At 34.3% G+C, this 18,717-nt stretch overlaps 1 protein-coding gene across 11 annotated transcripts in view; it reads left to right on the forward strand.

The window, feature by feature from the left end:
* The window catches only part of LOC126971371 (matrix metalloproteinase-14), a 59,775-nt gene that overhangs the window by 40,323 nt on the left and 735 nt on the right, over positions 1–18,717 (forward strand). For 2 of the 11 annotated variants that reach the window (XM_050817667.1, XM_050817671.1), the window contains exons 4-13: positions 3,495–3,599; positions 4,507–4,675; positions 6,964–7,039; positions 8,844–8,921; positions 10,529–10,660; positions 11,303–11,474; positions 11,730–11,933; positions 13,121–13,377; positions 14,201–14,354; positions 16,502–16,681. In XM_050817667.1, coding sequence (XP_050673624.1) covers positions 3,495–3,599; positions 4,507–4,675; positions 6,964–7,039; positions 8,844–8,921; positions 10,529–10,660; positions 11,303–11,474; positions 11,730–11,933; positions 13,121–13,377; positions 14,201–14,354; positions 16,502–16,548 — 1,394 coding nt within the window. In that variant the 3' untranslated portion in view covers positions 16,549–16,681. Of the gene's footprint in view, positions 1–3,494; positions 3,600–4,506; positions 4,676–6,963; positions 7,040–8,843; positions 8,922–10,528; positions 10,661–11,302; positions 11,475–11,729; positions 11,934–13,120; positions 13,378–14,200; positions 14,355–16,501; positions 16,682–18,154; positions 18,256–18,717 lie in introns of all 11 variants that reach the window. The other 9 variants (XM_050817669.1, XM_050817672.1, XM_050817673.1 and 6 more) reach the window with 6 other exon arrangements.

The following is an 18,717-nucleotide window of genomic DNA, read 5'->3' on the forward strand; positions in this document are numbered from 1 at the left end:
GTAATGGGCAGGGCGTATCAATTACCATCAGCTGAACGTCCTGCTCGTCTGGTCCCTTATTATCATAAAAAAAAAAAAAACTTTGCTGCTGAAGATAGTTTAAAAATGTATGTTTGTTTTTTCCTCGCAAGTGTGTTAAAAAAGTGCGTATGAAACTCGTGAACAACTTGCTCACGAGACACTCGGCTGAGTTACGCCGACGACTCGAGTTATGAGCAACTTAGCTTACTTATATCATAATAGACAATAATTTTATTTGTCAATGATAGTAGGATACGTTCGTAAAATTACACACAATGTGACATACCAATAAACCATCATTAATACGAGATCATTCTGCAATTCACACGCATTTCGGAAAAATATAAGAATGATTTTTTTCGGCACCGCAAAGGTTTAATCTAACTCTCGTATATGTGATGTGATTGATTTTCTAGCAAGGTAGGCACTGTAGATCTAACTAGTCCCAAATATTGAATTTGTATATCGAATATATTATAGTCTGTAGACTGCCTACTGTAGGTGTCTATCTGGCATAAGGAAAAATTTTATGAGTGGGTATTCAATTAAAAAGTGGTAATAGTATAACGGAACCAAATAAAACTAAATCAACTTTAACGCTATATTTATGTAGGTTTTTAACGAGGTAAGCACTGCCTAATTGCCTATATGGTATTCACGCCCCTAGATATGATTGAAATCTGTATTTATTGGCTTGATTCTTTGGCGTTGCGTAAAGATGTTGGTTCAGCCTTGTTCGGGTTAATACCAGCAGCTGAATTCCACCGAGGGACATTGGACTGGACGGTTAAAAAACCAAATTCCACGCGTGTCATGTTGACGTCTATAACAGCTCGTTTTGCGAGAAATTTTTTGCACAGCTACCTTTTGGAATCAGTTACCGGCTGCAGTTTTCCGAACCGATACGACATAGGTACCTTTAAGGTTAAGCAGGGCACTAGATTTCTCAGAAACACCAAAACCGAGAGTGCCGTTTGGCACACTATACACTCACCAAGTTCTGATCCTTATTCTGTTTATTTCGCATGCTCTTATAGCTTGTTTTAATAGGTTTCAGATACATTCACTCAAATCATCCTACTTATAAGTAATCTATTAAGACAGGTTAAATGATACGCGTTGACAGAACGATGCGGGAGCGCACGCCGATCTGAGGCATACTGCGCGATCATAGAGTTTCCTGGAACAGAAAGGTTTATAAGCTTAGAGAAGTTGGCCGTTAAAAGAGTTGGCACAGTATGACTCATAAATCACAATCGCATCCATCATATCCCTTGTAGTTTTAACTACTACGATTCAACTGTAGTTAAAACAGCGTTTAAATTGTAGTTTGAATATGTCATGGAGCATGAGTCATGTAATATATTGCCATTGACCGTCCAATTACCAGCATCACGCAAGCTGACAGACAACAGCTTGAATACCATAGCATTACGTGGTTTGAACTTGGATCCACGATATGTACGTGCCTTGACATCAAAACTAGTTGATTGTTGTCACTCGTTATGTAACCAAATAACGAACAACAAATAGATTCATAATAAATAATTCAGAGGCGCTCACATAAATCTTTTGTTTTATTTGAACACTCAGCTTGTATTCCTATAACTTCGAGCTATGTGAATAGGCTATTCTTCGATTTTTGAAGTGAAACTTCTTTATCGACGTATGAGTGAAATCGTGTAGCAATGTCGTCACGATTTTCGGTTACGCGCAATGTTGTTTTTTCTGACAGTTTTGACATTCTTTAATAGTCATTAACAACATTATCCTACCTTCAATTTCTTATACTCAATCATTAAGTTTTGATTCAAAAGCGCATTGTCAGCGTTTCCGCGTTGGAAAGCTAGTCTGATCCGTTGACCGAAATAGCTGCCAGCGCTTGGGCTTCCTGTAGCCTTGTTGAGGCGCGAAGATAGTACTTTGTACATTTTCCGCACCTCTGGGCCCCACAGGCCAAGTATCTCGACAACCAACGGCACAAAGTATGTATGATGTACGCCACACACTTAAATATAAATGTGTTAAAGTAACTTTAATTCACGTTCAACCAAATTGGAGAATGCGGTACGGTGTTTCCAGGTTTATGCGACACAGCGTACCTTCAACAAAGTACCACTCAAAACGGTTGAAAACGCTCCTGCGATTCCTCTCGCGTTGGAGGCCAATTCCGTTCACTCAAATGACTCATAGGCTACCCATATAATAAATAAAGTTATCTTGAATTAAAATACCTATTATATTACGCTATTCTAAAATAATTCTTCTGGCGTTTAGTAGTTTAGTTTAATTTTTTTTTTCCACATAATAATAAAGTAATTATAATGTTGATCCACTTGCATTCCAATCTAGCCTTAACTTAGCCTAATAAGTAGTTCTACTTTAACTTAAAAGGTTTTCGTTATAGTCTTCTTACTAAAGCAGAATTTTAAATAACTCAAGTTTGTAACGTTCCAAATTATTTAGGAATTATACATACTTTCAGTCATATGTGCCAGTACAATGTATATATTTAAGTCACAGATTGATGAGCACACGGAGTGTAATCGTGGTCCGCTACACTTTAGATAGTTTTGTCACTCAGATATTTCCGCCTAGCATTAAGTATGCCTTCTCCTCTCTCTGTTACATATTCAACATAAAAATATTTACATCACATAGCTTAACCTATGTTCATATTTCATTTAAACTTTCGTTAAATTAAAGAGAAAATCCGCTAAACAAAATACAATCGCTGTGTTAAAATTCAATGCTGCCATTATTTCGCTATTATCTAATTACTATTAGTGATACTTTAGTGACGTACTTCCTGCATGACAAACTTTTCCTCATGTGGTTTTTGTGAGTTTGTTTAATTACTTCCTCTTTATATACCCAATAGGAGTAAGTGCTTGTATATTGTAACGTAAAATACTGTAAATTACTAGAAAGTTATCGAAGCAGAATACAACTAACAGATATTCTTAGAATATAAATGCTTCTTAGTACTGTTGTCTATGTTAAATCAATCGAAATATTCAATTTAATTCATACAGATATCGTATGTTATCAGTAATCGAGGCAAATATAAGCCAATGAATATTTTGCAATGATTTTAACTAAGTTATTTTAATGTGATAAATATAATGATGCAGTTCCATTAAAATATTCAAAAAAAAAAGTATCATCATAATCATCAGCCGGAAGACGTCCACCGCTGGACAAAGGCCTCCCCCAAAGATTTATACGACGATCGGTCCTGCGCTGCCCTCATCCAACGTATTCCGGTGATCTTGACCAGATCGTCGGTCCATCTTGTGGGAGACCTACCAATACTGCGTCTTCAGGTGCGCCATTCGAGGAATTCGCCTATGTGCCCTGCCCACTGCCACTTCAGTTTCGCAATCATTTGGGCTATTTCGATGACTTTGGTTTTCCTACGAATCCATATAATAAAAAAAATATTAACACTTAATTAACGTGTTTATTTTCAGGTGAACTTGACGAGGATACAGTAAAGTTGATGTCACTGCCAAGGTGTGGTGTCAAGGATAAAGTTGGGTTTGGAGAGAGCCGTGCGAAGAGATACGCATTACAAGGTATTTATTATGAAGTATATATCAGACATAGATGGATTTGGGAGAGTTGGAGGTGATCACTTACTATCAAGTGAGGCAATTCTTCACGCTTGTCTTATTGTAATTGTAACTAAGTTTTATTGTGTAAGTTAGGTTATTATTATCTATGTAATCGTCTGTTTATACAACAGCTTGTTGGGAAGGGACTTTCAAGGCTAACTATTGAATCATTCAGTTTATTGAATTATTTTTAATGTTTCATATGAAAATTCAACCTTTGCGTCGTGTTGGGAAGCATACCCACAAAAACCCAAGGCGATTACGATAATTAATAAGCCTGTGGCGAAATTTTGATCTTGTAGAAGAGTGTTCTAAAGAATCAGTGATCATCTTATACGATACGGTACGGTGATATACCTTTTGCTTAACATCTTTTATCGCCCTGATAATAATAGCTGCCAAATAAATCGCCGTAACAAGAAATAGAATTGTGTAATTAATCCCAGAAGCGAGGGTTGTCACTTTAAAAAATATCATATTGTTTAAATTTAAAAGAGATACATCTCAAGTCAACTTCCTAATATGCAAATATTGGGGTTGAACAGGTTATCAACTGTAAAGTATATCCTGTAGATGAAGCCACAACCTGAGCGTTGAACAAGACATACAAGATTTATCAACGATACGTCACTCGGACGTTTGGCTCAGTTGGAAGAGCGCTCGAACAGAACGCGAAAGGTCACGGGTTCGAGTCCGTCGAAATTTTATTTGTGTAAGAAATAGGGTCACAGAGGAGCGAATTGGGAATGTATCTCACAAATGGTGAATGAATGCGCGTGACAACTTCTGAGCGAATTAGTAATGTTTCCAAGAGTGAAACGTGAAACTACTAGAAAATATTAAGTTTATCAAATTTAAAATGAAACAGGTTCAAGGTGGCGGGTGAAGAACCTCACATACAAGATCTCGAAGTATCCATCAAGGCTGAACCGCGATGCAGTCGACGCCGAGCTTGCCAAAGCCTTCTCCGTCTGGTCGGACTACACCGACCTTACCTTTACCCAGAAACGGTCCGGACAGGTCCACATTGAAGTCAGGTAAGCCTAGTTCATTACATTTAATTATTTAACTCATAAAATACTTGCGACGGAATTCGGATTGCCTACCTAAATCTTATATACAAATGAAAATTGTTAAGAAGTTTGCCCGCCACCGGACCGCACCATAGTATCGCGCACTCGGTCATCGTCGTAACTATCAAAAATATTTTTCTAAATGATATTGCATGAAAGGCAAAGTTTATCTACTTTAGAAGAATCAATTTGAGACTACCAAATGCCATTTGAGTGGAACCCCAGTTTTGTGGAAGTCTTTCTGGGTATGACGTAAGATAAGCTTCAATGGGGATCTGATATAAGCAAGTTATCGGTCGGACTTAGTTTCGCGGCATATGCTGGAAAAAAATTCATCATCGACCGCACGTCTCGTTTAGTTTAGGTAATTTCAAAGCATCATATCATATGGCCCGTTATTGTGGTGTAAATATTGACTGCTTCTTTATTTCGGCATTCTTGTGGACTCTCCATGCCCCATTTTCAGCCGCAGCAGGGTTCCAGGATCTTACGTAGGATCTTTCGCTCTGCTACGAGTAGTTTGGTCTACTCCTTTTGCGTAAGTGTCCTGGCTCCGTGTGTCACAACTATTCATTAATGTTGATCTTATGATGGTTATTTGTATTCTGATGTTTGTCCTTCTAGTAAGGAGCCTGGACTCTAGAACCTTGTGTGCTAGGACCTGTACTACACTCAAATCAATTTTCTCCAAATATATGGATTGCATTGAGTTTTCGTTACAAATGTCACTACAAAGGCCCCAATTATAACATAAAAGTGAATTCTAAAAAGTGATTTTGAAATCCGTTACTGTGATGTCATATAATGGCAGCATTCAGTCGTCACAATGGCGACCAGTCTCCCGGAACACAGATTGTTGGCATTGACCAGTGTTATTATTTCATGTTACAACTAATTTTGTATTTAATATCATTTAACGTAAGGCTGTAAGGCTGCGCAATCCAATTTTTTGCTAGTTTCAATTTGGTACAGAACTGGCCAAATAATTGAATTTGGAACGTGGGCTTTGCATAAAAAAGTATCGATAAGACTTTTGCCGGGTTTATCAGCACCCAGAAAATATATATCAAGGAGAATTCTTATTGCTTCAATTGGATTAAGTTTACAATTAAGGTTGATTAATATGCAAACAATTTGTTAAGTGGACTAACCTATATTATTTATTTACTCTATTATATTCCATATTCTATTATTAGTTTTAAACAAGACGCCGTAGTTAATTAAATTACACTTAATCGAAGGGTGGTTTCACATAAAATGAACGAAGATAAGAGAAAGCTGGATGGAGACATGAAAGACAAGGCCTCATGTCTCAAGGTGACGAGTGCAATCGGCGGGCAGCTAAACGTTTAATAGAATCGTTCAAGATGTTTTAAGAATCCTGAGCGGTACTGCATTATAATTGCATCTACCATAGGAGACCTAGCTTGCCTCGTCACCTGTTATCGTTAAGAGTTGTAACTTGATGCCAGTCATTGTATTTATGAACGAAAGTTTGAAAGAAAGTTTGTTCCAAAATTTTAATTAGAGACATTCAAATTAATTTATCAAATATCCTTAGTGAACTTCATATTGCAATTTATACGTAAATCAATTTAAATAATACGTCATAATTCATTTTTTTAAATCTTATTATACGCAAACAGAATGAAAGGAAACATGCATTAGGCAATTCAGGGCACTAAAATCGCTACTTAAACCAAAATACACTTCTTAAACCACCAATCAAAAGTATCGTCCACATACTGACTCAATACGACAATATTATAATATACTAGCTGGTCAGCAAACGTTGTATTGCCAAAATTTAAAGAAATAAAAAAATTAAATAATTAAAATTTTTGGGGAACAAAAAATAGATGACAACAGACCTACCAAATATATCGTACATACTATCGTACTACAATAATCATAATTTTCGATTGCCATCTTGTATCTCTATTGCGTATCTGTGGATGGAATAGAATTATATTAAAATACAAAAATAGTTGTTGATCTTAGACGGGTGAAAATTTGAAGTTGTGTGTATTCTTAATGCTGAATCATAATAAAAAAAAATAAATAAAAAATTTAAAATTGAATCATCATCTTATCATTTGGTGTTATGAAAAATAGATGTTGGCCAATTCTCAGACCTACCCGATATACACACAAATTTTCAAACAAAATGGTTTAGCCGTTTCGAAGGAGTTTGGTAATAAACACCGGGATACGAGAATCTTATATAATAAGATTATACGTTCTTTTTTTAGGTTTGAAAAGGGTGAACACGGTGACGGAGATCCTTTCGACGGCCCCGGCGGTACCCTGGCGCATGCTTATTTCCCGGTGAGTAATTACTTAGCAACCTGTAGGGGAGACGTGAAATACCGCCACGGAATTATGTCACTTAGAACCATGTTTAATATTATTGATTTGGTGGTTCGTTTTCTTTTAGGATTCTTAGCTGAATTAAAAATGATAAGCTCTTAATTCGTCTGCACTGTTTTGTCTGAATGTATTGATCTTTTTTTTCACCTACATCTTTGCTAATTCTGAGCTGATATTAGTTAGTGACCTTTTATACTCAAAGTAATAATGACTAATTTAGTATGACGTCAAAGTTAATAATGTCAGTAGAGCTGCAGTTAGTTCTTCACGTCACATATGAATTATGATTTAAATATTTATTGTAGAAATAACAGCTTTCAAATTGATATAGATCTATAACCCATCCGAGTTTTCTATAAATTATTAAGAATCACTGATCACTCTAATGAAAGACTTACTATCCCTAGTTTAATTTACTAGAGGTAGACAAATCTATCCTTTTACGCTTATATATATTTCAATAGCCTATCGACATAAAGCATTGGACTATGTAACTGTAATGGACATAACTATGGATATATAAGTTCTTGTCATTAAACGGTGACAGCAATATATCCGTAACTAGAGATACGTTACTGAAAACGGCCGTTAAACAATCAGAGAGAGATTGTTACAAATATTAGATTGTATACAACATACATAAACATGTATACATTATTATATATACAATGAATCGACATCATATTCGAGACACAGACTACATTAAAATATCCAACAAAGATATTAAAGTCTTGCCAAGAAGCCAACTTATGAAATTGTCGTACAAACGATTATTTGTCTGGTTTATATATCGAATAAATTATTCATTTCCATGGCAGCATAAAGCAAACATAGCAACATGCGTGAAGACGGCACCTAATGGCTGTTCATTCAAATTTTAAACACAGCGGATATGACGCGTTGTCACAAAAGAGAAAGTTGATTGTGGAAATATTATTCAAATTCGTTCACATGAAATTCAATGGTTATTATAATAATTTATATAATTTGACTTCAAAATAGCTTGTTCCGATTTATATTTCAACACCTTTTTATCTATATATACAACAGAATCATTAACGAAACCATGCCTATTCCGTCTTGATCCAGTTTTGCTCAATTTAGATGACTTTAACCTAATAAACACAACGCAAAATGTAAAGATTAATAACAGATTTTTTTTATTTAGGTAGACTTTATTTAAAATATCAAATTTAATTTAGTTTGCTAAATAAACGAATTAAAGCAAAGGTCCCACCTTTGTGTGGTGGTTAGTCTACTGGTTAATAAACAATTAGTCCTTTTAATAAATTATGTAAGTAAAAGTAAAACAAAGAACAAATGTCAATTTTTTTTTAAATAATCTTCTCTATTCAGTATATGTAGGTACACTTATAGTCTTAATTAATTTGCTCTAGGTTTCCACTATTGCCCTTATTTTACTCTAGTTCTTAATAAAAAAAAAAAAAACAGTACATTTGTTAAATATGGCGTACTTTCAGAAGCTATATGTTAGTTCGAAAATTAAATATTTGCAAATGCATCGTTCTTTTACGCGGGCGCGACTTTCTTTTACTCATTACTCAAACTAACTCAAAATATTTAAATATCAGTTTATTATTTAATAAGTTTCATTTGCAATTTGACATATAAATTATTTGATTTATTTTTTAGTATTATGACCTCTGTATCGTGTAAAACATAGATGATGATTTTTGTGTTAAATTTTTTTGTCACAGAATTGGAAATTTAGAATTATTTAATTATCTTTGGTTGATTAAAGGTTTATGGAGGCGATGCTCACTTCGATGATGCTGAAATGTGGTCAGTTAATTCTCAGCGGGGAACCAATCTGTTTCAAGTAAGTCAGCCAATAAGGAATCAATTAGAAAACTAATCCATTAGTCTTCAGTTACGTAGTTCTCTAAACTTTATATAAGGCTTAGAATTAGAACATTAGAATCGCAATTATATTTTTTCATATAATTATATTGACTGCTCTGAAAAAGTAGAGTCCTTCAGAAGATGATGATATGAGATAATAGACGGTGGACACTCCTGTGGTGTTACATTGATTTTATTGATAAGAGGACCAAGATTTTCACCTGGTAGACATTAATACGTCTCGCCCAAAACAAATCGTATTCGCACGGGATTTTTGTAAACCTAGAATTATTAAAAGTCCTGCGATAACGATCATCACCTAGAGTTGATGTTGTCCTAGTAGCCCCGAAGTTATAAATTTAGTGATATTTAAAAGATTATTCAACTTGAGACTTTTGTAGTGTTTGATTATGTTTTTCTGGGAGAATTAAATACGCAGATTATTACGGCACGTATAATGTTACTGGCATTTGCTGAAGAAAAGCGAAGGAAAATCCTTTTGAGAATGGATAGATGCCGCCTGCGCGACGCTAGTAATAGACTCAATGTTTATAATAAGGTGTATATTTTTAAATAGTAAATACTCGTAGTGTCGATAGTTGGATAATTTAAAAGTAAAGTTGGACAATACAAATGTTTCAAAATTAGGTCTCAGTTCTGAGGCAAACTATTTAGAATGTGTGGTAGTTTTTGATGTTCAGTAATTTTTAAATACTATATTTAAAAAAAAAATTAATTTCACTTTATAGCTTATTAATGTAGGATTTTTAGTAGCTACAGTGTTCTTCAAATCTAAATATAAATAACAGGCAAAGATGCGACTGTGTCTCCCATCTAGCCGGTTTCTTGAGATAAGAAAGGCTCCTCCCCGGTAACAGTGATACTGTAAAGTGCTATAGGTACCTACTACTACTGTAACGAACTTAATATATATATAAATCCATGTCTCCTGATGATTGTTTCCAGTCAACTCCTTAACTAATGAACGGATTTTAATGGGGATTACTTCATGGAGTGCAGTTTAGTCCAGCTTGAGATATAGGACAGTTTTTATTTCATTTTGGGACCCATAGCTATTTTTATTTTCATTGTTTTTTATGGAGATATTTTCTATGAGAGAATTTATTGACGCACGGTTCGACAGTTTTGCTGTGCAACAATTTCATTATAACAACAGGAAGCATATTTTACGAAATAATTCTTAATGTAATGAAATATTATTGACAAATTCATTAAAAACAGTATTTTATTTATCTATTACATACAGAACAATCTCGCTCGGGTCATTTAGTATATTTTTTTTAATGATAATAAGGGGCGAGACGAACAGGTCGTTCAGCTGGTGGTAATTGATATACATTACACTAGCATTACAACTGCGCTCGTCACCTTGAGACATAAGATGTTAAGTCTCATTTGCCCAGTAATTTCACTAGCTACAGCGCCTTTCATACCGAAACACAATAATGCTTATACATTACTGCTTCACGGCAGAAATAGGCGCCGTTGTAGTACCCATAATCTAGCCGGCATCCTGTGCAAAGGTGTCTCCCACTTGTAACTAACTATATAACTACATTGCAGGTGGCTGCTCATGAGTTTGGTCATTCGCTAGGACTGTCCCATAGTGATGTGAGGTCCGCTCTGATGGCCCCGTTCTACCGAGGTTACAATCCTGCTTTCCAACTTGACCAAGATGACGTACAGGGAATCCAGGTAATAAAAATGCACGCAATTTTTTTAATAAGCACATACATACATACAACCGGTACCGACTAGTTTCGAACCAATCACAGATCAGGGAGAGTGTGATGATATCACTGTTGTATACCCCGTGAGTGGAGGCTTTATAAATATATATAGTACATAATATCTCACCACTTTCATCATAATAAAATAATTTAATCAAACAAAACAAATCTTATAACTATATTTATAATAATTACATAAAAATAAAACTATCATTACGAGGAAGTGCACCAAGATCCTGATCCGTTGACCGAAACAGCTGCCAACGCTTGGGTATATTGATCTAGAAGATAGTACTTTGTACATTCTCCGCGCCTCTAGGCCCCACGGGCCAAGTGTCTCGACACCAAGCGGCACAAAAATGTAATACTTACTGAGACCGACATATTTGCGACGTTTGCTGTCTTCTGCAAAGAAGCATCGGCCCCAGCACCAATTGACGTAACTTGGACATGAGAAGGAGCCAATCCAGTTTCATCATAATTTTACTATGGTTATCAAGTATAGTCAAATATAATATTTAATTCCCCTAGTTCCAAAACTATCCCTATAAAGCACTTAGGTTTCTAGGCTTAGATACTTAACTTTAGGTTAATATTACAATTTCAGGCGTTGTATGGCCACAAGACTCAGCTAGACATCGGTGGTGCTGTGGCTCCAAGTCCCACAGTTCCTCGCGTCACCACACAGCAGCCATCTTCCGAAGACCCGGGCCTGTGCTCCGATCCCAATATCGACACTATATTCAACTCTGCCGACGGAGGAACATTTATTTTCAAAGGTAATGAGAAATATGCAGAAATACAAGAACAAGATGTAAAGCCTAAAATAATATGCAGTACTTGTACTGTCGTCCTTTATTTATACAAGTCAAAGTACGAGTCAAGCAAACGGCACGCATTTAAACTGTAACATCTGCTAAAACAATTACAATATGTTCTGTTGTTAATAATTGTTAAGTGTCATATGACATCTAGTGTATGTCTGTTATTGGGTTGCATCAGATTATTTTAATCGCAATAACATTGTGTTTTAGGGGAGAACTACTGGCGATTGACTGAGAACGGAGTAGCGGCTGGATACCCACGACAAATATCACGCGCTTGGCCCGGCTTACCAGGCAACATCGATGCCGCCTTCACCTATAAAAATGGCAAAACCTACTTCTTCAAAGGTTCCAAATACTGGAGGTACAATGGACAGAAAATGGACGGCGCATACCCTAAGGAGATAAGTGAAGGTAACGTATTGCTAAGTAATTAATTTAAATGGAAGCATTTGATATCAAATTGATTCATCTGTTTTAATAATTTCATTATAAAAATAAGAGATTTAAACTAATGCAACAGTACAATTAAAGTCAGTTCCAAGTACATTCTGCTGTGCGACACAGATATTGTTGCAAAATATTATTAAATTTCATTCTGGGTCCACATATAGGAATATGGTGAAAGAAAGCAAAGGTACGAAAAGGGAAAAAACGAGTAGGGAAACGTTTCGTTCGACGATGTTTTTTATAAAATAAAGATCAAAAAATTGCAACGATTCCTCTAGTTTCTTTGACAATAGATTGTTATAACTTGTTTAGCGGCTCAATCCACTCTGCAGAAATAAACTAACTTCAGGTTTGTGGAAGGCTTCTTTGCACAGGAAGCCGGCTAGATTATGGGTACCTCAACGGCGCCTAGGTCTGCCGTGAAGCAGTAATGCGTAAACATTACTGTGTTTCGGTCTGAAGGGCGCCGTAGCTAGTGAAATTACTGGGCAAGTGAGACTTAACATCTTATGTCTCAAGGTGGCTAGCGCAATTGTAGTGCCGCTCAGTTTTTCGAGAATCCTGAGCTGCATTGTAATGGGTAGGGCGTATCAATTATCATCAGTAGAAGATATCCTGCTCGTCTCGTACCTTATTTTCTTAAATAAAAAAAAAGGTCAACGCTAAGGATAACTAAAAGCGCTGTCTTCGTGGCACCAATGTGCTATTATGATATAAATGTTGGCAGATTTATACTATAATGTAAATTTTCTAGGATATCACTAATATATAAAATATATAATATCTATTGTATTCTTATTATGTATTCTTTTTTTTCTTTATTTATTTAGGGGTTTTTTTTATGTATGTACATGTCAGCTCCATTATAAGCAAGTACATTAACCCTAAAACAAAAGAAAAACAAAAATTTTAACTTATCAAACCAAAAAAAAAAAAAGGAAAAGCAAGTTATACAGTCTTCAACAAATGAGACTTATGGATTCAAACAGACTTATGGCATCCTTAGATGCAGGACGGGCAAGTATATTAACAAACATGCCCGTATCAAATCTGTTCAAACCCATAAGTCCTACTATTTCGTATTTAATAAGTGTTCAACATCCTCAATATTATTCCACATAAATCTTATAGAGGTTATTATGTTTTTACAGGTTTCACTGGTATCCCAGATAATATTGACGCAGCGTTAGTCTGGTCAGGAAATGGTAAAATTTACTTCTACAAAGGCTCGAAGTTCTGGCGGTTTGACCCCGCGCAACGGCCACCGGTCAAATCCACTTACCCGAAACCCTTGTCGAACTGGGAAGGGATCCCTGATAATATAGATGCTGCCTTGCAATATACAAATGGCTACACTTATTTCTTCAAAGGTGGATCCTATTGGCGATTTAATGACAGAACCTTCAGTGTAAGTTTATTTTTATTCTTAATTATTATTAATTTTTAAGTAAGAATAGGGCCTGCATTGAAGATTAATATTGGCCATATGAAATGGTATTTCATATGGTCATAGCAACCCGCAAACTTTTATGATTTAAATATTAGATATATATATATTAATACAATATTTGTGCTACAGTAAAAGGCTATTCGCACTATTTATAACCTAGGTCCTAAAGAATAATTGAGAGAAAAATTCAAAGAAATTAACATCTTGATTGTTGCTTGTCAATATATTCTTGATAATGTAATGTATGTTCATAGGCACATAAGTGAATTTGCTAGAAACTGTCATAACCATAATGTTAACACCAGGAACAGACATAAACTTATGATTCCTGCTACTCGGCTAAGTCGATTTAGTAAGTCTATTGTGGGGCGTTGTATATGCTTTTCCAACAAGATCCCCGAAAATGTTCAAAACAAAAGTATTACGATATTCAAAAGAATTGTTGAATTGTTAAAAAAAGTTTGTGTGGTAAACGTTACTATAACATAAATGAATTTCTTAATGATGCCACAGATTGGAAATGGAGCGATTGCCCTCATAATAAGTTTAATTTTACGATATTACTTTGTAAACATATTTTTTATGCAAAAAAAAACCCGCTGAGTTTGTTGCGCCGGTTCTTCTCAGGTCAGAGGCATTATTTTTGGAATGGGTGGTAGTTTTTGACTTTCAATAAGTGATGTCACATCCTATTTTGAATAAAAATATTTGGATTGGAATATTGATAGCATTAGACCATAGGGTACGCAGATTTAATTATATCATAATTTTATTCCCAAAGGTGGATACCGATAACCCAGCCTTCCCAAGATCGACGGCATACTGGTGGTTAGGATGTAGTAGCGCACCTCGAGGGACAGTTGGAGGTAACGCGCGTATCACAGCACACGATGACAGATCTGATGATGATGTCGGAGATATCATCTTCGACTCAGGTATGTTCCGGCACCCAGAGGATAGAGAAACTACCGATACCATGAAGGTTCTCTTGATTGTGATTTGGAACACAAAGACATTGACAGATAGGAGTAGACCATGGATCATACAAGCACAAAGTGATAGATTAAAATGTTAAATATTTTGTTATAATCCATTAAAAAAGAAAATATTAATTCTGGTCTGAAACTTTAATGAGTTACTAAAAACAAACATTCAGAAAGTAGAGCACCGTAATCTTTAATAATTTCATATTATTGAAAAGTTATATTTTCTCTATTACACTAAATCTCTAATTTTAAAAAATGAGTAAAATATTCTGTATTCTATATATTTCGTTAATATTTTCTCTGCACAAAATCAATAATTAATTGCTTAGGTACTAGACAATCTAGTTTATTCACATATTTCTAATTTAAATTCAAAATTCAAATTATAGTGACCTAAAAAATCAAGATGGCGGTTTTGACAATTACATAAAAATTTACGCTCATATAATATAATCTACAGAATATAGGTAATGAGCGTTTTGCAATTTTATTTTTCTGAAAGGTTTGCTAGATGGCGGTGCTCTAATGACACATAAGAATTCCTGATTCATAGCAATAAACGTCAAACCTAAATCATAATTTATATTCTGTCAAGTGTCATTTGCTCTGTGATGTTTTAATAATTCGTTCCGATTTCCCCTTTGCTTGTTTTGTTTGTCTTTCTATATTCTAGTTATCTACATACAACTAGAATCTAAGAAGTATTAAGGAAACGATTACTCGTACAGCAGAAACAAAAATCCACTAGATGTAGCCGAGTCGTCATATAAAGCAGAAATCACATAAATTAATTATTAAACATCAAAGAATAATATCATATAGGTGGTACTTACTCATTACTCACGAGTTATTGCTAAAGTATGACAGCGCCATCTAGCGAAATAAAAAATAATGAATTTTGACATAAGGAGAAACGCTCATTAGCAAGATATACGTACTTTATAACTCGATAACTTTTTTACTTATACAGTTTCAAATCACAAATCAAGAGTATTTAATTATTTAGGGCCGTAATGCGTCTTTCCGTTTCGACTACGAATCCAAAATTTGCTTTGTGACTTGTCTTCTTAATTGGTTGTTATTTTATTTATGTTCAACTTTTGTATGTGTTATTCATTTTCCCTATTAGATTAGTTTAAACTCAAACTTCATTTCTTAGTGTTATATTTTTATGAATGTTTTTTTAACCTTTGATTCTGTGTTTATGATTTTGTTTTTTTCATAACCATTTTCAGATGCTTCAAATCTTTATAACAACAACTAACCAACTAACTCTGACTCTTAACATCATTTTTGTTGACTGCTATCAAGCCTTATTAACTTACTAACATGACATTTACTTTTAGCCTCCTTATTAACAAACTTGTTCGTTTGTAGCCTTTGCTTTTGCCGTGGATTATTGTTGAAGAACGTTTATTGACGCGGCTTCTGGGCGCCTACGAACATACCGTATTGCGTTGAAATAAAGCTTAAATGCTGATTTTCAACGCATAAAATTAACAAAATAGTTTATAACCTTTGAATACACTCAAGCACTTAATACAGCTAATATTAGAACTAAAGTCCCAACTCACAAATTTAAACAACACAGTTTTTTTGTTTGCATCTGAAGCTGTAATTTTGATTAATTGTTTTGAATTAGTTACACACGTAGTAATGTAATGCAATTATTAATGATTGAAGTTATACTTCTTTAGACGCGTTATGAAGAAATGATAAGAGTGAAATTTTATCACTGTAACACAGAAGTAACAGAGTGAACTTGCTTCGTCGTTTTAGATTTCTTAGTCCATTATTAGGATAGGCAAAGAGTTGAAGCCCGTATAGCCATATTCGTTAATTAATAATTAATTGTCAAAGCCATAGTTGCAAGATTTTAATATATTGTTGTTTCTACAAACGTAGAATAGCGCGATAATTTTAAGGATTTTTGCTTTGTTAGGCCAAAGAAGTATAACTTCCTGCATACATAAGTACACACACACTTTTATTATTTATCACTTTGAAATCTAATTCACTAACTATGACGTTGTTGTTTGTTGGTGACTGGGCATTCACTGTCCACTTTACAATTTGTATTTGTGTTTGTCTTCTAGGTTTAAAATCATCCGCTCCCAGATCTTTCTTCTGGTTCAGGAAATAGCATCTCAACGTTCCTGAACGCTGTACATAGACAATTAATAGAACAAAGACTCAATTAGTTAATAGGGGATATATGAATACCAGTGAGATTACAAGCGGTGATTTCATTCTGGCGTACACACCATGCACTTTGTGTACGTTCTGTTTTTCACATAAGCATGCGTAGTTAGCTTTTATTTTCTTTTCTGCATGAATATTGGTTGTGGTAGCTTCAGGCAAAACAATAAATCATTCCAATATGACATAGAACACAACAAACACAAACTTTTAGATACCTACGGAACACGACTTAGCTAATATTTAAATCAAATTATTTAATCCTTAGTTGATGATTCAATTAAAGAACTTTCAAAGAATAATAGACTAATTTTGTTAAATTAAAACGTATATAATAACATCTAAAAAGAGAGTAGATGTGGCAAAAGTAAATGATACATAGTACATATTTTATTAAATCAATCTTTATCGATTCGATATCATTGAAAGTCTCAGACATTTTATATTGTATCCAATGAAGCAATTTGTCAAGTATTATGGAACTGCAAGAACCTAATCCTGATGCTTTACCAAGTTTTGTAGCAGTTGAAAATAATAATAATTTTTTACCAGCAGAAGTGAAATCTTGAACATTAACGTTGTGCATTTTTAATATTTTGGAATGGTTACAGAATAATTTCGCACGAGTTGCTTTATTTATCAGTATTTGTGTAAATACAATATTCATTTATTGCGCTACTGTACACAAAAATGACAATCTATAATACATAAAAACCCTTCAGAACTATTACAATTATTTTACATTAAAAAGTTTACCTATCTCTCAGAAAAATAAACTTTCATTCATAATTTCAACGACTGTCTTACGAATTATCGATCAGATCACGTGTCCTGACGCGAGTTTAACATTTTATACCAATCCCAAGAAAAGTGCACAACGCCGCAAATGAAGTTATCACTTTATAACGTACAAAATACATAACTAGGTTGTTCCTTACTAGTAGAATTTGAGTTGTAAATATGAGTATATAATACTGTAGATTAACACTTAAAATTGTAGGGGATTATATAAATACTATATTTATATAGCAATAAATAAGTTATGGTAATATTGAGTAAGTAGATTATAAATTTTTAATTTTTTAGATGACTTCATGAAAAGAACTCGAGTATTCTATTTAAGTTTTTAAAGTACTCGCCAACCTGCTACGAATACAGAAACGTAAGAAAGGTTGTTTAGTTATGTCACATTACACTCGTGTGATTTATTTTGCAAGTTTGTGGTGAAATTTAAAACTAATTGAGGTTGGGAATGAAACTATGCAAATCAGTTTTGCACCCTTGGGTTAAGAATACTAGAAAATATTGAATTATTTTTAGTTTTTACAATGTGACTAACAATTAAGTTAAGAGTAGAATTACAAAATGGGCTATGAATACAGATGACCATATTAACAACAAAAGTAATTATTTACATTAATTTTGATTAAGATTGATCATTTATAACTATGCACGTATAGTAGTATAGAAATTTGTTTTAGTTTGGAGGTGTAGTTAGTCGGTAACGGTGGAATTACTAAATTCTTGCTAAAGGCAAGTTAATGTTTCAGTGATCAACGTACAGTCAAGTGGAGCTAGACTGTAATGTACCAGGGCTTCATAATTAGGAGGACTTGAATCGTCCTTCGTTGCTCCATCACTCATTAACATCGTAGGTTATTTTTCATTTGTTTTGTTTGCTAAAACAGGATGCACGGATCCCAGTTGATCTCATGATGTTTTACAATTATCATTTTCATATCATTACTCATTGAGTGTTTTTGATTGTGCATGTTTTGGTTTGCTGTGTGTTTGTGCTTTTAGTTGAGCGTGGCTTGGACTTTATGCATACCGATAGATAAAATTATATGAAATGCCAAAACAAAATACTTTTTAGCGATATAAGTTTCTAATTAAAACTGAATTAGCTACAGCATTAAATCTTTGGTAAGAATATCATTAATAGAGTTTATAAATGCCGGAAGTGAGGGTTATCACTTTAAAAACATAACAAATTGTTTAGATTTGCAAGAGCACTATCTCAAGTCAAATTCCTATTATGCAAATATTAGGGTTGAGCAGGTTGTCAACTGTACAGTAGATCCTGTAGATGAAGCCACAACCTGAGAGTTGA

Source organism: Leptidea sinapis, chromosome 23 (genome assembly GCF_905404315.1).
Source record: "Leptidea sinapis chromosome 23, ilLepSina1.1, whole genome shotgun sequence".
Lineage (NCBI taxonomy): Eukaryota > Metazoa > Arthropoda > Insecta > Lepidoptera > Pieridae > Leptidea > Leptidea sinapis.